Source organism: Polyodon spathula, chromosome 20, assembly GCF_017654505.1.
Source record: "Polyodon spathula isolate WHYD16114869_AA chromosome 20, ASM1765450v1, whole genome shotgun sequence".
NCBI lineage: Eukaryota > Metazoa > Chordata > Actinopteri > Acipenseriformes > Polyodontidae > Polyodon > Polyodon spathula.
Window position 1 is genome coordinate 28,292,413 of NC_054553.1, and position 16,888 is coordinate 28,309,300.

The 16,888-nt window shown below is 44.9% G+C and overlaps 1 protein-coding gene across 7 annotated transcripts; it reads right to left on the reverse strand.

Annotated features, from left to right (window-relative positions):
• Nucleotides 1-156: 156 nt before the first annotated feature.
• cep131 (centrosomal protein 131) lies at nt 157-16,784 on the reverse strand. Of its 7 annotated transcripts, none has more exons than XM_041219771.1 (28): nt 16,685-16,784; nt 15,885-16,136; nt 14,207-14,407; nt 13,415-13,509; nt 12,095-12,203; nt 11,579-11,706; nt 11,257-11,364; nt 10,842-10,997; nt 10,482-10,602; nt 10,021-10,137; nt 9,757-9,928; nt 9,482-9,579; nt 9,052-9,219; nt 8,449-8,640; nt 7,921-8,058; nt 7,592-7,717; nt 7,161-7,277; nt 6,689-6,718; nt 5,935-6,037; nt 5,322-5,523; nt 4,817-4,924; nt 4,478-4,595; nt 4,219-4,293; nt 3,061-3,203; nt 2,399-2,576; nt 1,881-2,077; nt 1,487-1,547; nt 157-950 (listed from the first exon to the last, which is right to left on the reverse strand). In XM_041219771.1, exons 3-28 carry the CDS (start codon nt 14,393-14,395, stop codon nt 879-881), a joined length of 3,321 nt encoding a protein of 1,106 aa, XP_041075705.1. In that variant the 5' UTR covers nt 14,396-14,407; nt 15,885-16,136; nt 16,685-16,784; the 3' UTR covers nt 157-878. The 7 variants fall into 7 exon arrangements, with proteins under 7 accessions (XP_041075705.1, XP_041075704.1, XP_041075706.1 ...); XM_041219770.1 differs by lacking the exon at nt 16,685-16,784 and adding an exon at nt 16,598-16,675; XM_041219772.1 differs by lacking the exon at nt 16,685-16,784 and adding an exon at nt 16,552-16,675 and having other exon boundaries at nt 10,482-10,599.
• Between the last annotated feature and the right edge of the window lie 104 nt (nt 16,785-16,888).

Below are 16,888 nucleotides of genomic sequence, written 5' to 3' on the forward strand. Positions count from 1 at the left end.
TGAACTATAAGAAGTGTGGCCTAAATAATAATTTTTTTTCTAAATTTATCATGATAGTAGTATATATATATATATATATATATATATATCATATCATATATATATATATATATATATATATATATATATATATATATATATACACACACACACACACACACACACATTACTATTTAGTTGCAGTTATTACATCCCACAGAGGATACAGATATGTGCTTTAAAATAATTTAAATGCCAATCTCACTATTTTATGGCACTTCCTATTTTTCTAGTCTCTCTCTCTCTCTCTCTCTCTCTCTCTCTCTCTCTCTCTCTCTCCTTCTATCAACATTCTACTCATCATTCTAAACTCCTCACACTATCTCACGCCACACTGGCTAGCCAGGCCAGCTCCTTTTTCCAGAGATTTATCTGATCTGAGATGAATTCTTACTGACAAGGAGTTTATTTTATCAGACATTTCTGATCGTCAGAACCTCTAGTACAGGATACCACCAGCTTTTGCTGCAACTGCAATGGTTTCAAATCAGCTTGATAAACGCCACCGATAACCTTCAGACCAGGACAGCATCAGCACTCAATTATCTAGAACTAGTGCCACCTGGGAGGGGGAACTAACTGAACTCCCTCAATAGGTTTCCCTACATCAACCTGTAACCCACACCTCCTGACCGATCTCTCTAGCAGCCCAAACAGACAGCTTCTGATGGCTCTCAACCCCATGACCAGTTTCCTCTCCTGCTGTTTTAAAGGGGCTGATAATGATGGAATGGGCCCCGGTTTGGCAAGTGGGTGAGGGGTGTCCGGTTGAGGAATGATGTCACGCCCCCCTCATCCACAAGACGGTTGCAATGGAGATGCAGGCTGGCTCTGCCGCCTCACTTCCCCAGCAGCTGTTTCCGCTGTTGCTCCAGTAATGCTTCCAGGTGATCTGCTCTCTTTAAGGCTGCCTGTGAGGAGAAACAGCAGGGAGGTAGCAGAAATTAAAGAATTCAGCCAAGGTCCATCAAGTGGCACTGAATATAGACTGCACAGTAAAAGAATATTAATTGAAAACGTGCTTGTGGCAGAGTGTCTCGCCCCTATGTAAATAAGTGGGCTTATTGTTTATTATTATTATTATTATGTATATAATATATATGATGGCAAAAAGCCAAAATTCTTAATATTTTTGTTATGTATTGTTTGGTCGGACGAGGGAGATGCCATCTGTCGTGGTATTGTTTTGTATTATTTATTGTTTGTTTAAAAGTCTCGGGGGGGAATGCTTGACTGTCAGCTACTGATTGTTTAACTAGCTGAAAGTCACGCAGACTTAGCAAATCCATGCAGAATGTGACAGAGGGATAACATAATAATTGATAGCGAGTTAATCCCTCAGTCACACACACACACACACACATATATACTATAGGTTTGACTATAGTACTAAATATGAAAAGTGGAAATCAATGTTGTATTCCATGTGGAAGCTCAGTGTTCTCACCTCGTGTTGCTTACGCAAGTTATTTACAGTCTCTTCCTTTTTCACTATAGCAGTCTTCACCCTGCAGGAGAAGAGGGAGAGTGTTGGCACACTAACCACACTGACACAGCACAGCAAAGCTCAGACACTGCTAGATTCAGAGGCAAGACCTTACACTTCAGCAAAATTAAAACGCTTCAAGATTAACCACACTTTAGTATTCATCTCTCTATTTTTATTGATATTTATTGTTTCCGTTGCATTTAAATGGATTTTTTAGATACTGAAACTATTTCATTAGTTAGGTCAGTCTTTTTAAGTGCTGATCCTGCTAAACAGGTCAAACCTTTTCTGCCCCGCCCCTCCTTGTGCCATCAAGCCTCCTTCTCCTCTGTGCGATTGGCCCCGTCCTCACCTCTTGTGCACCTCAGCCAGCTCCTCCTCCTTCTCGCGGGTCACTCTCTCCAGCTCCAGTCTCTGCCGCGCCCTCGTCTCTGACATCTCTATCTTCATGCGCCTGTTCTCCTCCTCTGTGGTCACGAGCCGGTCGGCAAACTCCTGCCGGATCACCTCTGCCAGGCTGCGCCGTTCCTCCGTCAGCCGGTCCTGAATCTGCGGCAAAAACATCAGTTAGAGTGGGACAGGGTGGGAGGCAGAGTCACAGCACTGAGTTACTGCATTGTCACAGGACCAAGTTCCCTATTTTATTACGGTTGGGAAAATATGAGGACATCATGCATTTCTTCTTCCCTATGTGCCCATATATATATATATATATATATATATATATATATATATATATATATTTATTTATTTATTTAAAAATCAGTAACCATATGAGGTCGCCATGCGTTAATGGGTTTAAACACCTTCAGGACAGCCAGCCCAACCTGTCTCCTCATGCAATCAGCAGCGCCTCCTGCTGGTCAGTACCTGTGTGATGTCCTGCACCTCCTGCTCTTTCTGCCTGAGGAGTCCCTGTAGTCGCACGGCCTCCCCCTCTGCCTGGCTGAGCCGGCCCTTCAGCTCGCTGTGTCTCTCCTGCAGGCTCCTCTCCGAGCGCTCCAGTTCCCGCAGCTCTGTCTCATACTTCTCCCGCACGCGCTTCACCCTGGGACCAGAGCACAATGTCAGTCGTCAGTCACTAACCACAGATTTCGCCTGCTCTGTACTGTGAGTGGTGATTAACTTTGACCACTCAATCATTAGATACATAGCAGTGATGTCCTGTCTTTTTATAATTTCTGTCCACGCCTGGGGTCAACTCCATTTCCAAATTTCTTTTTAAATCAATTCTCAATTCCAATTCCTTCGATTAACAAACTGTGACTTCAATTTAAGTAATCTGTTGCCACTGTGAGAAGCTCACTGATGTGCTGGAATTGATTAAAAGGGGATTAGAATTGAAAATTATGAATTAACGACAAGGCAGACTGAGCCAACATTGTTGAAATGTCACAGCATCACATTACTTTCTGAAAAGAGGAAATACAAGATAACAATGAAAGGGCAGCTAACACGGCAAAGACAGCAACTCATTAAAATGGCATGGACTTGAGTTAGATCACAGATTACTAATCCTGCCCCCCTCGGACCTGTTCTCGGAGGCTCTCTCACACTCATCCCTGGCTCTGCTGGTCTCCTCCTCCAGCCTCTGAATCACCAGCTCGATCTCCTTGTCCCTCCCTCTGCGCACCTCCTCCTTCAGCTCCCGCTCCCTGCTCAGCAGCCAGGCCTCCTGAACACAAACGGAGAAGCCACGTCAGCCTGGGGCCAGTGCACAGCAGGGTACTGTGCAGAGTAGGTGGGGTACAGGCTAGAACACCCAGCTTTCACCTCAGGGACCCAGGTTCGATTTTGACTTGGGACCCCCAAGTGAATAAGATCGTGGGCACAGATGTAGAAAGACGGGCTACCCCATCTACTCTACAGATTAACAGTGATTAATAAAATGTTAGAGCCACAGCCTGTCAACACATCTTTGGCATATAAAAAGCCCTCCATCAAATTCACCTTTCCAATGACCATGGTCTGTCTTTTTTAAATTCATATTCTAATTACGCCTAACCGAGATCCATCTAGCCAGGAATTAACCCACTCATGTACAAAGCAGTAAACAGGCAATGCCTAAATAGGATTCACTTTCTCATCACTTTGACCAACTTGCTGCAAACATTGACATACTTTTTGGGTTAAAAGCCAAGTTAAAACACCTCTACTTACATGCGAGTTAGTGTTTGATCGCTAACAGATTACAGCAGGCTCTGCAAATGCTTCCATTAACAGTTTTTATTTTTTGATTAGACAAGGTGTACGTGTTGTTAAAAAGAATTTCCCTCAATAAACACAACAGGAAGGCAGTGCCCCGTTGCTCAGTCTGTCTCTGCACACACAGGCTGCCTTTATGAGAGTTACAGTTTAACTTTCCAGCCTGATCTCAGAGGATAATCAAGAGAGCAGAGAAAGAAAAAGCAGGGTGAAGGGTCATACTTTGCCCAACAGGCTTAAACATCGGGCTGTGAGAGCAGCAATTAGTTACAGTAATTCATTCCTAAGGAACAGTTAGTAGATGATATTGTACTCTATACACATATTGACTATTTAATAGTGTTCCTTATCTATAATGAATCTTGGCTTGCTCTTGGTAGCGGCGTATGCTTGTCACAGGTTACGTTTTTAATTGTGGGTTGTGCAGCCACAGGCATACAGAGCTATTGAAATAGAGCAACACTGCCACCTGCTGTCAGTCTTACCTCTTTCTTCATGTAGTTTTCCTCCCAGGCTTGTTTCTCAATGTCTAGCCTCTCTTTCAGGGCTTTAACCTCTGCCTGGACAGAAAGTCAGACAGACAGTCATTCTCAAGACTAACTACGACAGAATTGGTCTTTGTAGAATAAATATTAAGTGATGTGGCTTTAAAACTCCTGGACACAGAGTTATCACAATGCAGGATGAAACCTGATATTATATCTCCCATCAAGCAGACACGTTTCCCACGCCAGTGTGTCTTACCTGGTGCCTCCTCTCCTGCTCCTCTCTCGTCCTCTCAAACTCCTCTCTCAGCGCACGCCCTGCCACCAAGCTGTTGTCCTCAAGTTGCTTTCTCAGCTCGTCCAGTTCTGCCCTCTGTCTGTAGGGGGTGATACAGAGGACAGTGACCACCAGAAAACTCAGATCTCAAAGCCAGTTTTCAACTTGCTGTCCCTTTGCCTGTCTTAAATCCACTTTCAGGGCATCCAGCCCAAGCCGCCTTCTCATTCAGTGCAATCAGACAGCACCTCCCCCTCTGCCTGGCAGAACCTCCGAGACATCACAGCTGACCAGTCTCTTCCACTCCCCCTCCCTCCTCACCTGGCAGCCAGCTGGGCCCCCCTCTCCTTCTCTTCAGCCACCTCGCTGTAGAGTCTCCTCCTCTGCTGCTGCAGCGCCTGCTCCTCCTCCTGCAGCTGCTTCTCGTACCTGCAGGGGGCGCACCGGGGTGATAATCAACGTGCTGTTGTGATTGCACAATTCGTAATTCATTGCAATTATAACTGTAGTTGAACCGTGGCACACCTGCATAACTAGTTGCAATTAAACCATATAATTGATCAATTACAGTTCAGTTACACATTTGTCATTCAATTATTATTCTTGTATTCTCAAACACTTTCAGTGACTACTTTTTGTTTGGATTGAAGTTAGATTATGTTTCTGTATTTGTACCTGTAACTACTGTTGGGTTATTTCAAATAAACAGAGTAAACGGGTTAATGTGGGTAGTTGCTTAGTATAACTGTAACTATGATTGGAATTGCTGCAGTATAAATGTAACTGCAAGTGTAATTTAATAACATAGCATTGGGTATGGCAATACCTCTGCCTGGCGAGCTCCCTCTCTCTCTGGCACTGCTCCTCCTTCTCTCTCTCCAGCTGCTCCCTCATCTCCTCGCTCTGCCTGACGTATCTCTGAGCTGCCCGCTCGTCTGCCTGCATTAGCTCCGCCTCATGCACAGCTCGCAGCTTCTGCAGCTCCTGCTTATGCTTGGAGATCAGCTTCTGGATCTCCGGCTCCAGCCCTGACAGGGACACACAGGGAGATCCATTGCCACTGACCAGTCAGCGTGGGCAGGCATCTGTGCCTTAAACACTCAACCATCCAACAAAGAAATGTCTTTTTGAGGCTTGCTGCTGAAAATGTCTACTAGTATAAAAAGTTCCTTTTGTTGTATTCAAGTGTGCAGGAAATTGTAGTTTCTCAGATTTTAGCAGGGGTTTTGTACAGTGCCCACAGTGACATGTACTGGCCATACACTGTTATTGCAGTATTAAGCATGCATGTATGAATGAGCTATTTATTGCTCTCTGTTGAACTCTCTCTGCCTTCCTCCTAAAGCACGGTCTTATTTTACTCCAGGGCAATAGCTACACTACACTACTGTAATCCCCTCAACTTTGACAGTGTGTCTTTTTCAGTGTTGCTGACTAACCTTTCACTGTGATCTCTTTGATTTTCTTGGTTTTCTCGTCAATCCATTTCTCCCTGCGGATCTTCTCTGTGGCACTCATCAGCTCCTTCAGCTTCTTAATCTCCTGATGGGGGGGGGGGGGCAATCGAGGACACAACACATTAATACAACCAAACAGACAAACACCAAACTTCTCATCAATAACCAGATTGAGGTTGAACGAGGGTCATCACGAAAACGACAGAAATAGATGCCATTCTTCACAGCTGATGGGATGACGAGACATGACAAGCAATACAAATCACAGTCGATACCTACCTGAGGAACCGATTACCAGATCCTCTATACTGTATATTGTGCACGCCAGTTTCAAGCTGGAATCGGGCTGGGAGTTGAACTGGTTCAAATGAATTGTTTTTACCAAGTTGAGCATAATGACTCTGCAAAATTGTTTTCTTTTCTTCATTTGCAGATGCATGTGTGGACCACAGATTATTTAAAAGGTGGGGCTATGGGGTTAGAAGAGCCCAGGAGTAAACTGTAAAATGTAGTCCCACAAAAATAACTATTGGCTTTTAAAGTGTTTATAAATCATTTGTAATTGCTTTGATCTAAGCAGAGCCACTTGACCACACTGCTTTTTGTATCGCGTCCAGGTATCTTGTGTTACAATCCCAAAATACATGGTTTATAAGACCTCCAGGTTTAGCTGAAGGCTAGCTCAGGAGAAAAGAGAAAGAAAGAGAAAAAGAAAGAGATGAAAAGAAAGAGTTACCTCACACAAGGGACCCAGAATGTGCCACACCTAGTCAGCGAGGAGAGGAAAACAAACAGAAATAAAAGAAAGATGAAACAAAAATGATCGGAAAGCACCACTGAGACTAGTTTTGAAAGCAGACACTACACAGTGATTATACCAGCCAGGAAACTACAGCAAAAGAAGCCAGAGAAAATGAAGCCCTCTGAACTGGTTGCAGTGGTTTCACATTCACTTGATACACTGAACACATTCTGGAGAGGAATGCATAAAGCAGCACTTGGTTTATATGAACAAAATCTGGACTAAAAAATACAACAAACCCTGTGCAAAAAGATCTGAAATACAACATGTTCTTAAAACAAAAACAAAAAAATCCACAGGATGTGTATGGATTGTCTGTTACAGATGACAATCACTCAATGCCTGTATCCTCACGCCGGATCTACACCGTGTAGCGTTTCTTTAGCCTTTGTTCAGTGGAACTCACCAGGTCGTGCTGCTCCTGCATGTGTGCTATCTTTTTGGTGTATTTCTGGTCGACCTGCTTTAGCTCGGTCACCACCCCCTCGCAGCGGTCGCTCAGGGCCTTCTTGTCATCGATGAGCTGGGGAGAGGAACAGGGGAGACATCAGCCTCCACAAGACACACCCCTGATCTACTCGAACCAACATACGTTAAACAGCAACTAGTGGGTCAGATCCAACAGCTGCAGTCAGCACAGAACAGAGCAGTGTATCACAATGCACCCAGTATGTGTGGAAAACTGGACCTCTATTAAAAACAAAAATAATTGGGATTTTAACTCTGCACTCAGTAGTCCAGATCTCAAATAGCAAGTGTGGAAAAGTGGGTTATTGACCAATGAAGGGGAGGATGGCGCATGAGTGGGGGGTGGGGAGTATGGGGAGTGGAGAATACCTGATCGATGAAGGCCAGATGTCTCTGGATGGTGGCCTCGTACTGATCCTTCTGCAGCTGGAAGTTGCGGTTCAGCTCCTTCTCTGTTTCCTTGATGTGGCGCACTGTCAGCTCCCGTTGTTGAGCCTGGGAGGGGGAGTGAGGATTTAGGCAGGGAAGGAAGGTGTGATTAGGAAGGGTAACCAGGCAGGGCAAACTGGAGCTTCGACAGATCAGTGATCTTACAGCTGAACCTTATCTGTCATCCTGACGAGTAAATACCCTCTAAGCACCAAGTAAACAGGGATGGAGCAAAACCATTCCAATTCTATCTGATCTATTCTCCTCACCAGTGCGGTCTGCAGCATGTTGATCGTGCGTCGCTTCTCCTCCAGCTCCAGTTTCATCCTCATCATGCAGCCGGTCACCTCGGCTGCTTTGGCCGAGGCCTGATCCACCTGAGCTAGGTCCTCTTCTGACAGCAGGGCCTGGGGTGCAGACACAGGGGGGAGAGGAAGCGATGGGGAGAATGGAAGTGAGACAAAGCTTCACCCTCAACCAAACTCTTAAGGCTGGCGAAAACTTGCCCTCATCCTTATCATACTACCCTCTCCCACAGTAAACTGACCACATACTCCTTCTCAACATGGCTGAAACATCACCATGGGAAAGGTATAAAGTTGAAATGCCCATTGGCTCAACTCTCAAAGAGGTAGTCATCGGATTAGAAACCACCACAATGTGGTACAGTCCCCGCACAGTTACACTGACTAACCTAACAAACGCCCCACCACCTCCACTCAGCTGTTCCCCTCTCAGCCTGTATGGAGTGCTCTTACCTAGCCTGCAGTAGCCCCTGTACCCTGTAACTGCCTAACCTCTCTGTGTGAACCCGAGGTGACAGAGCGCGGCCTCTCCTGCTCCGATTTCTCCATCTCGTCCAGGAAGCTCATGATGCTCTGCAGCTTGGCCTCAGAGAGCAGGGCACCCCCGTCTGGCAGGGCAGGAGGCTGGCTCATCTTACCCAGCAGCTCCAGGTTATCAGCTGTCAGGGAGTTGGAGTCTCTGTCCTGGAAGAGCAGTAGGGAGGTCAGCACAGAGCTTCAGGGAAGACACTTTGCTAACCTCCTCCTTGAAGCTGAGAACATGGGCTGGGGAGTGCAGGATAAATCATGTGGGGTTTGATCTTTAAATAGTATAGTCATCTTTTCTGGCACCTTTTAGGGGCAGATAATAACTCTTCAACAGATCTTCTCTGATTCTGTAGCTTCAGTAACAGAAAATACACTGCCTTATGAATGATGGGAATAGTTTTTAAATACTGTAAGCAGCTCTACTTTAAAGCTACATGTAAAAAATGTATTGAATGTAAAATTTTAAAACATATCCAAAAGTAAAATAAATGCGTATGACATACTAGACAGTAAACCTCCTTTTTTTAATCTTCACAATGTCAACCCCCAGCCTGTGCTGTGCCTCACCTCATCGATCCAGGAGTACTTCTCTTTGCGGTAGCAATGGGGCTCGGGCAGTCTCTCTGGATCCTCCTCCAGCAGCTTCAGGGTGTCCAGCAGCTCGTTCAGCGTGGTTTTGGACTGGGCTCTGCTCGACGGAGCTCTCTGCAGCTGCTCCTCCACACTCACGCCTTTCTGCAGAACAGGAGGGGGGACAGGATCAGCCATCACTCCCTCCCCAAAAACTAAAAACGAATCCCGGCTCAGACACCGACTCACCCCAGTCACCTGAACCTCTTTCATCTTTACCCTTGCAATGTGTTTGGAACATTACATTAAGAGACAGAATATCCTGGGTTTGAATGTCATCTAAGCCAGTGACCCATCCCTTGTCCAAATCCTGTTTTAGCCACTGAAGCACACATGCCTCTTTTGTGAAGCAGGCCAGCAGTGTTACCTGGGAGCCTTGGGAGCCTCTCCCAGGGGAGTCAGTGGGGGAGCCAGACCTCAGGTTTGATACGTCATCCAGATCAGCCGTTACATTCACACCAGAGTCTACAAAATGAAAAACACAAAACAAAAACAAAAATAGAAACTCACTTTGTGTGCACAGGAAAACAACAACTAGGAACAAAGCAAATATTTGTTGACTAGCTCTGCAGTCGAGTGTGCTTATGAGAACAATCAAGCTGTCAATGCACCACACTGCCCCGCACCAGCCCTGCCCCTCACCTGCAATCCTCCCCTTGCCTGTGTCCCTGCCTGCCGTGCTGCCCTTGCTGCCGGGAGAGGGCCTGGCAGGTTTCCTCCGGCCCAGCTTGCCGCTCTGCTTCAGTGCCTCAATCTCCTGCTCTGCCACGCGCTGCGTCTCAGCTGCCCGCTGTGCCCGCTTCTGCTGGAGCTCCTGTAGATGGGCAGAATGTGCCGTCAGTGCCGGGCAGCCTCTTGATTAAATCACACTTTGTTTCTGGCTATTAGAGCCTGGTAACACTCTACCTGAATAGCAGCTCTTCTGGCCTGCTGGGCTTTCTCCTCACGTATCCTCTTCCTGTCCTCCTCCTTCCTCTTCTGACCTTCCCGTGTCTCCCCCTCCTCTGCTCTCTGCTCCCTCTCCTGCACAAAACACAAAGAAATGCAGTGTCACTCTATCAGTCCAGTTTAATCTGAAGGTCTTTCTTTATTAGGATCAGCACACTTTTTACCCAGTGATCCCTTTGAAATAGTTGTAAATATTTCCTTACTGTCTTTTCCATACAAAATTAAATGTACTCATACAGTCTTATATACAAAATACACATTCCAGTCATTTTTAACAAGCGACGGAGGGGTTTCTCACAATCCTAGCGTTTAAACATTTAAAAAATGAAACAGACTAATACTATACATGCATCCAAAGATGATAAATCCAGTGACATGATAAATCCAAGGCTGTATTAGCCTTCTTCACTGAGTCCTACCTGTTTCTTGGTGGACAGGAGGCGTCGGAGCGCTGCCTCGCTGGTGTGCCGTCTGTGGGCATGGCGTCTGTACCAGCGCTGGATTGTCACAGCTGCGTGGTTCACCTGCTGGATAAACCTGCTGACACATGGGGACAGACAAACCATTGTGTGGGTAGACAGGCTACATTATATTACAAAAGGCCAAGTTGCTCATAATATCATAATTAGATAAGTTTAGATAAAGTAGATGTCAACGATGTGTGGATCATTTTAAAATTAGAATTGACGGTGATAGCTGCCATCATCATCACTGTGGGTATCTGAAATTCAAAATGCTGTAAAGTGTACTGGTTCCGTTTTGCACAAGCTTGGCGTCACCTTTCAGCCTCCTCCTCTGTCACCTCCTGCCTACGAAGCAGGGCGGGGCTGCTGTGCGCGGCGTTGTTATTGGGAGACGAGAAGTTCTTCTGGGATTTGGTCAGGGAGCTGTTCTCCAGACTGCCCTCGTCGTTCACTGTGGCCTTCATGATGTTACTGTAGTCCGGGAGAGAGAGATGAGGGTTACACACAAGACATAAGGACAACCAGCTGGGTTAGTGGAAATGAAGCCAGTCTTATGGCAATTCTTTTAAAAGCATGTCTTTTGTTGATATGAATATAATATTAAAAGCATAAACAACAGTTTTAGCATTGCTAAAAATGTTACGAGTTGCGCTGAATTGCATGCACAGTGTATGATGGCTCATATTATACTTTACGGAGTTCTACTCACTGTGCCTGCTGTTTAACTTACTTGAGAGACGCTGGTTTCTGGTTGGAGCTCTTTGGTGTCAGAGGCTTGTCTGGACAGTTATTGTGCAGGATGGTAGTGACTGAATTTCCCACAGCTCCCTTGTTACTCCTGGGGCAGAGCAGAAAAGAATCGGTAACATTTTCTTCCACAACACTTGCTGCCCTTGATAAAAGAGCACTGAACATGTCATATTACAGGCATGTAGTAAGAATTGAGATCAGAACACATACATCTTCCAACAGGCATCGACTTAATATGCAATTCACACTCAGCTATTGCCTTATTCATTACAAGGTTTCTAGGAGTTGGGTGGCTGCCTGACCTGTTGTTGGCAGTGAAGTTGGCAGCCAGCGCTATGCCAGCCTCTCTCTTCTTCATGCCGGCAGGCGAGTCGGCAGTGCGGGCACTGCGGCCACTGCCAGGGATCTGGAAGGTCCGGGGTTGGTCATCCTGGCACAAGGGAAGCCAAACAAACAAGGTCAGTACATAGGACCAGCCAGTCTGTGAAAGGGTCTAAGATCCAGCCAGTGCCGCTTTATCGTGAAGGGGTTTATGACTATTTCCTACCTACATTATCTAGTAAACAATACATATTTGTAGGCAAGAGAAATTGATTCCCTAAGATAATAATCTTGGACTTGCACATTCTTGTCTCCGGTTGAATCGAGCCCTGAGGAACCATTAATTAGCTGGGTGAGGCGAGCTGGTAGTTGAATTCACCGATAAACCTCCATTACTGAAGCGCTTTGTTTCAACCCAAGTTCAATAGTAGGTGGAAACAAGACATAGCCCCCTTCCCCCCCAATCAAGACAATGTTCCCCGAGGGGCGCTGCTTACCAGGATGTTCCAGGAGAGGTCCGGAGAGGTCTTTCTGAGGCTGGCCAGCTTCCTCCTCCCATCCGAGCTGCTATCAAACAACGCCAGGAAGTCCTCAGACTGCTCCTCGCTGCACCGGGACAGAGGGGTGGGAAGATCAGAAAGAGCAGACTACCCAACATCACCAGACATTACAATAATGCATCAGATTTGAGCCCACGACTGCTTTTTCTCAACAAATATTGTGACTTAAGCACATGGCAGAAATGTGATGCCCAGCGCTATAGCTGAGAGGGTGCAGTATGTAACTGGACTCTGTTAAAATCCCAAGTTGTTCTTGTCTGACTGGGATACGAATTAAGGACCAGAATTAGGTTCATAAAAAGAGGTAGGCAGGTCCATCTAATAAAGAAGTGAGGGGGTGCTGACAATGCAAACTCCTTTCTGAACACCAGCACGTGCTATCTATTCAAAGCGACTGAGGAATTACCCTGTAAATCACAGCAGACACACACACGCAGGCCAGCTTTATTTCACTCAGTCTAAATGAATGCACATGCATGCTCAGTTTAATTCCTGCTACAGCATCTGGGCTGGCTACCGCACTTAAAATGCCAGCTGGCTTTCTGAAAAGGAATTCACAACACCGCTTGAATAGGCACATTCCCCAGAACTTTGCAAGAGAAAAATAACTTTCCCTTTTTTGTCATGCGTCCTGTCCCCAAGGGGTTTGGCTCAGTGGCAACTGCTGAACAAGAAGACCCCTGAACACATGTATCTATTCAGCCTGCCTCCTTTCACAAACTTAACTCTAACATCCCCCTCCAGTACTGCAAAAAAGGGGCTGCAGCCCAGGGCTTGCTCCCAGACAATAGCCCCCAGTGAGTCTTTTATTACAGGATCACTTCACAATAGCTATTGTCCCGAGAGAGCGAAGCCTGCCTGAAAGACAGAGGTCTGTCCTGGACCAGCTGTTGCTTTTAGGAGACAACTCCAGCCTCTGGAGCCACCACATAGTGTTACAGACTTCAGGCAACACAATAATCTATGTCCTCTCCAATGGTTTAATATGCCAAAAATAATATGCAAAACTATTCCAGAAAATATATAAGAGTATCATTAAAACTAGCACCTACAGCAACAGTTTCATGATTTTACATGAAAACCTACAGAGGCTAAAATACCAGGCAACTTTCTATGCAGGTTGCACCAAGTTAGTCAATTCTAAATTCCCTGGATAACGTCTTCTACATGTGACTACTAGTCTCTTGATAGTTGAAAAGCGTTCCAGAGTTAAGGTAAAAGCAGACAGGTGGACACAGAGGGGTGGAGCGAGTGTACCTGAAGCAGGAGTTGACTCTCTGGTTGACCTGGGTGGTGCTGTTGGATCTCCTCAGGTTCTTGATGGACCGACAGCTGCCCAGCCCGGCTTCGCCCTGCAGAGAGACAATGAGGACGGGGTGAGGACAAAGCACACAGCCAGCCCCTATCCTCACAGCACTACAACATACTATTAACGTTAAACAGTAAAACCCCAAAGAACTTCACAAATCAAAAAATTGAGGAAATCAAAATGTATCTGCTTGACTCATTACAGTTGTAGGAAGATTGAATATATTTAACCAGAGCCAAACAAATAGTTTTCCAATTGTACTTGATAAAGAATTTGAAAATGGGCTGATTTTCAAAAGGTTGTGGAAACAAAGCATTAGTGTCAGGGACATCTGGGGGAGAACAGTTTGTCTATGAACTGGAGGAGGGGTCATGGCCACATTCTGTGACTCTACTCATTTCCCCTTTGTGTGCACGCTCTAACTGTGCATTCCATCACTGTGTATTGACTTGCAAACAAGACAAATTCACAACCAGGCACTGAATTATATCCAAAACACATGTCCTGCAATCCCAGGCCAGGACCAGTCCTGAAGCTGCTTACTGTTCCCTGCTCATCAAAAGTATTCCTGATGGACTTTAAAAGACCCCATTTTGCTGAACATGGGATTCAACTATTGCTGGGGTTTGCTTTTCAACAGAATCTCCACAAGGAGAAGCCTTGCTCTCACTCTGCTGGTTGCTTCTGAATAAAGTCCCATTTCAATACAGAATGAGGCTGTGCTTTCTTTGTCCTCTTACCAGGGTGTTGCGCTTGCTCTTGTTGTCCGCAGTGACAGAGACTGAGCGGGAGAAGTGCTTGGCTGGGGAGGCGCTGCTGGGCCGACGGGAGACAGAAAGCTGAGAGCCGGTCAAGCTGAGCTCCAAGGAGTCACCAGCACCCACTGAGGCACTGCCAGGGAGAGAGGAAGGGCTGCGGTCCATGTGCATGATGACAGGGGCCTGGGGAGGCGGGCAACAATCAAACCGTGGTCATTTTTACAGAACATGCAGTAAATTAGTAAATCAACACACAGGGATTCATGATATGGAGTTCAAATATTTTAGTTTCCGAATATTCTGCTACTGTTATCCAGCATGAAATCTTTGAAGAATTTTGCATCAACTTATAACAATCCTATCTATTTTCCTCCCTGGCTCAAGGAAGTGTGCTGCTGCAACGTGTGGGTTTTAAAACTAAACAAGCTCCATTTGTGCTGTGCTGCTGGAGCGCAGAAGGCGGCTACACATTTTTAACTGCCTCTCTCTTCACTTCTTTAAACCAGGGAAAACTTCTATCTTATTGAGAGAGGGGTGAGATACGTGTTTGTCCAAGAACATGATTATTTCACAAATATTCAATTTTTTTTTTTTTACCTGTTTCATGTTGACAAAATTCCTTTGATTTTTTGTAAAGCAAAAACGCTCCTTGCAGTGCTAATTGTTAGCTTTGCTACTAACCCTCCCAAAATGAGAAGGAAACTATGCTTATCCAATGAAAGCGTTTCCTCCTTAGTTACCTAGCAACCAACACTACCACTGCTCTCAGGCCTGTAATCCACAGGAGCGCTCACAAAACAGAGTGAAAAGTAAAACCTAAATACTAATGATTTACAGTTTACAAACAACATGCTACTTGATGTATGGGGCAATTGACAAACAAATACAGTTCCAGCTTTGGGCAGAAGATAAAAAAAAGGTTGCACAACTAGGCTCTTTAAAACAGTCTGTTTATATACTAAAGTTATGTTCAGCACTCTGAGGCATTTGATCAACTGTGTAGCATCGATTTTAAAATCCCCTGATATGGGATAGGAAGCTACATAGAGCTACTACTGTGTACAGTGGATTCCAATGATCTCTGTCACAATTACTACATGTAATATGAACGTCAACAGTTTATCTCAGTGGGAATGGTGTGTGGTCAGGTATCATTGCTGATGCTGTGTGCAAGGACGTGGGAACAGAGTCAGATCCACACCATGTTAGTATCTTAGATTAACCTGCAGAGATGGAAACATGACTCCAATTGCACAGCTGTTTGATCAGGTTAATAAGACACACCTGTGCTTGTTATTATACACTGTGCTAACGAAGATCGTAGTAAAACATGAAAAGGGTGAAACTGCTATGCAGTAGGAGTCTTATTCCCCATCCCAGAACCTGGGCACCATTCTGTCCTTTGTTGTAGCAGGCAGTTCCCTTCTTACAGAAGTTGTCATAGGAGGGTCTTAGCCACACCTAATTTTTCTAACTAAAGGGATTACAAGCGGCTTGCTAATAATAATAAAACAAACAAACCCATACTGTGTCAAACATTGCATTGTCTGTGATAGTCACCCATTACAAAAGCAAATGCCTTATAGTGGAGTGGTACAGACACGATGGGATGCACAGATTTCCATTAAAGTAGATGTATAGATAACGCAGTTCGTCTTACCTGTTATGAAGTCTTCTTTAGTGAATAGACAGCTAGGAGCATCGACCGTGGTCTGAATCTTGAAATGAATACGCCGCCTTTAAATATTCGTTTAAAATGAGTTCATCTAAGGAAGGGTTGTTGATTTCCGAGTTTAACTGCACTGTGTGAATCTTGCTCTGGCGTCTCAACTTGCATCAGTACAGTAAACAATGGGTCCTCTTTCTGCCCTCCAGGAATATGACGGTGGTCGGTCAACTTGAGCTCAGTTATCTGCATACGCAACAAAATGTTTCTTTAAAAATAATCAGCCATACGAAAAATGCATTTACTATTCAAAAACAACAACAAAAAAACCTCCCTAAAATACAGCTTCCACACTCCCAAAAAACAATCTGCACAGAAACTTTATCATTTATGCGTTTTGTTCAGTTAGTATTAAAAAAATCAATTTAAAATGCCTGCGCCCCACTAAAAAAAAAAAAAAAAAAAAAGCAAAAATGCACGATTTATTACAAATGTATGCACACATATACAATATTTTTCAAAAGTACTTACGATTAGTACGATTATGTAAAAGAGAAATTGAACGTTAACGCAATAAAAAAAAGCACAAGTTACATGCTAAAAAGACGGCGTACTTTCTTTTGATTATAATGATCGATCTACTTTTGTTTATTTAACTTACTGATCACAAATGACCATTAATCAGTCTTTTCCAATTCAGAACACACCTATAAAAGTTTTGCAAATCACATTCTTATTCTATCATTTCCAGAACTGTTGAAACTGACAATACAAAACACAACAGCTTCACTCACTGTAGCAACCAACACAGCTCCGCCCTCAGCAGACACTCCCATTGGCAGCGAGGGTCCCCCTCTCTGCGTTTCTCAGCTTGGATTGGCCAAAGCAAGAAGTCCGTTACCAAAGTATTATTTACATGGGCGTGGTCGATCTAAAAGGTTGGTTGACTTGACAGAAGAGAGGCAGCGCTGCATCATTAGCAGCACATTTAACTCTAT

Bases quoted from the DNA above. Each gene is read 5' to 3' on its own strand.
- cep131 (XM_041219771.1), bottom strand. From the start codon at position 14,395: ATGCACATGGACCGCAGCCCTTCCTCTCTCCCTGGCAGTGCCTCAGTG. The intron at 13,510-14,206 runs GTAAGAGGACAA...GTCTCTCTGCAG, and splicing joins AGAGCAAGCGCAACACCCTG to GGCGAAGCCGGGCTGGGCAG. The intron at 11,707-12,094 runs GTAAGCAGCGCC...CCCTTGTGCCAG, and splicing joins ACCTCTCCTGGAACATCCTG to GATGACCAACCCCGGACCTT.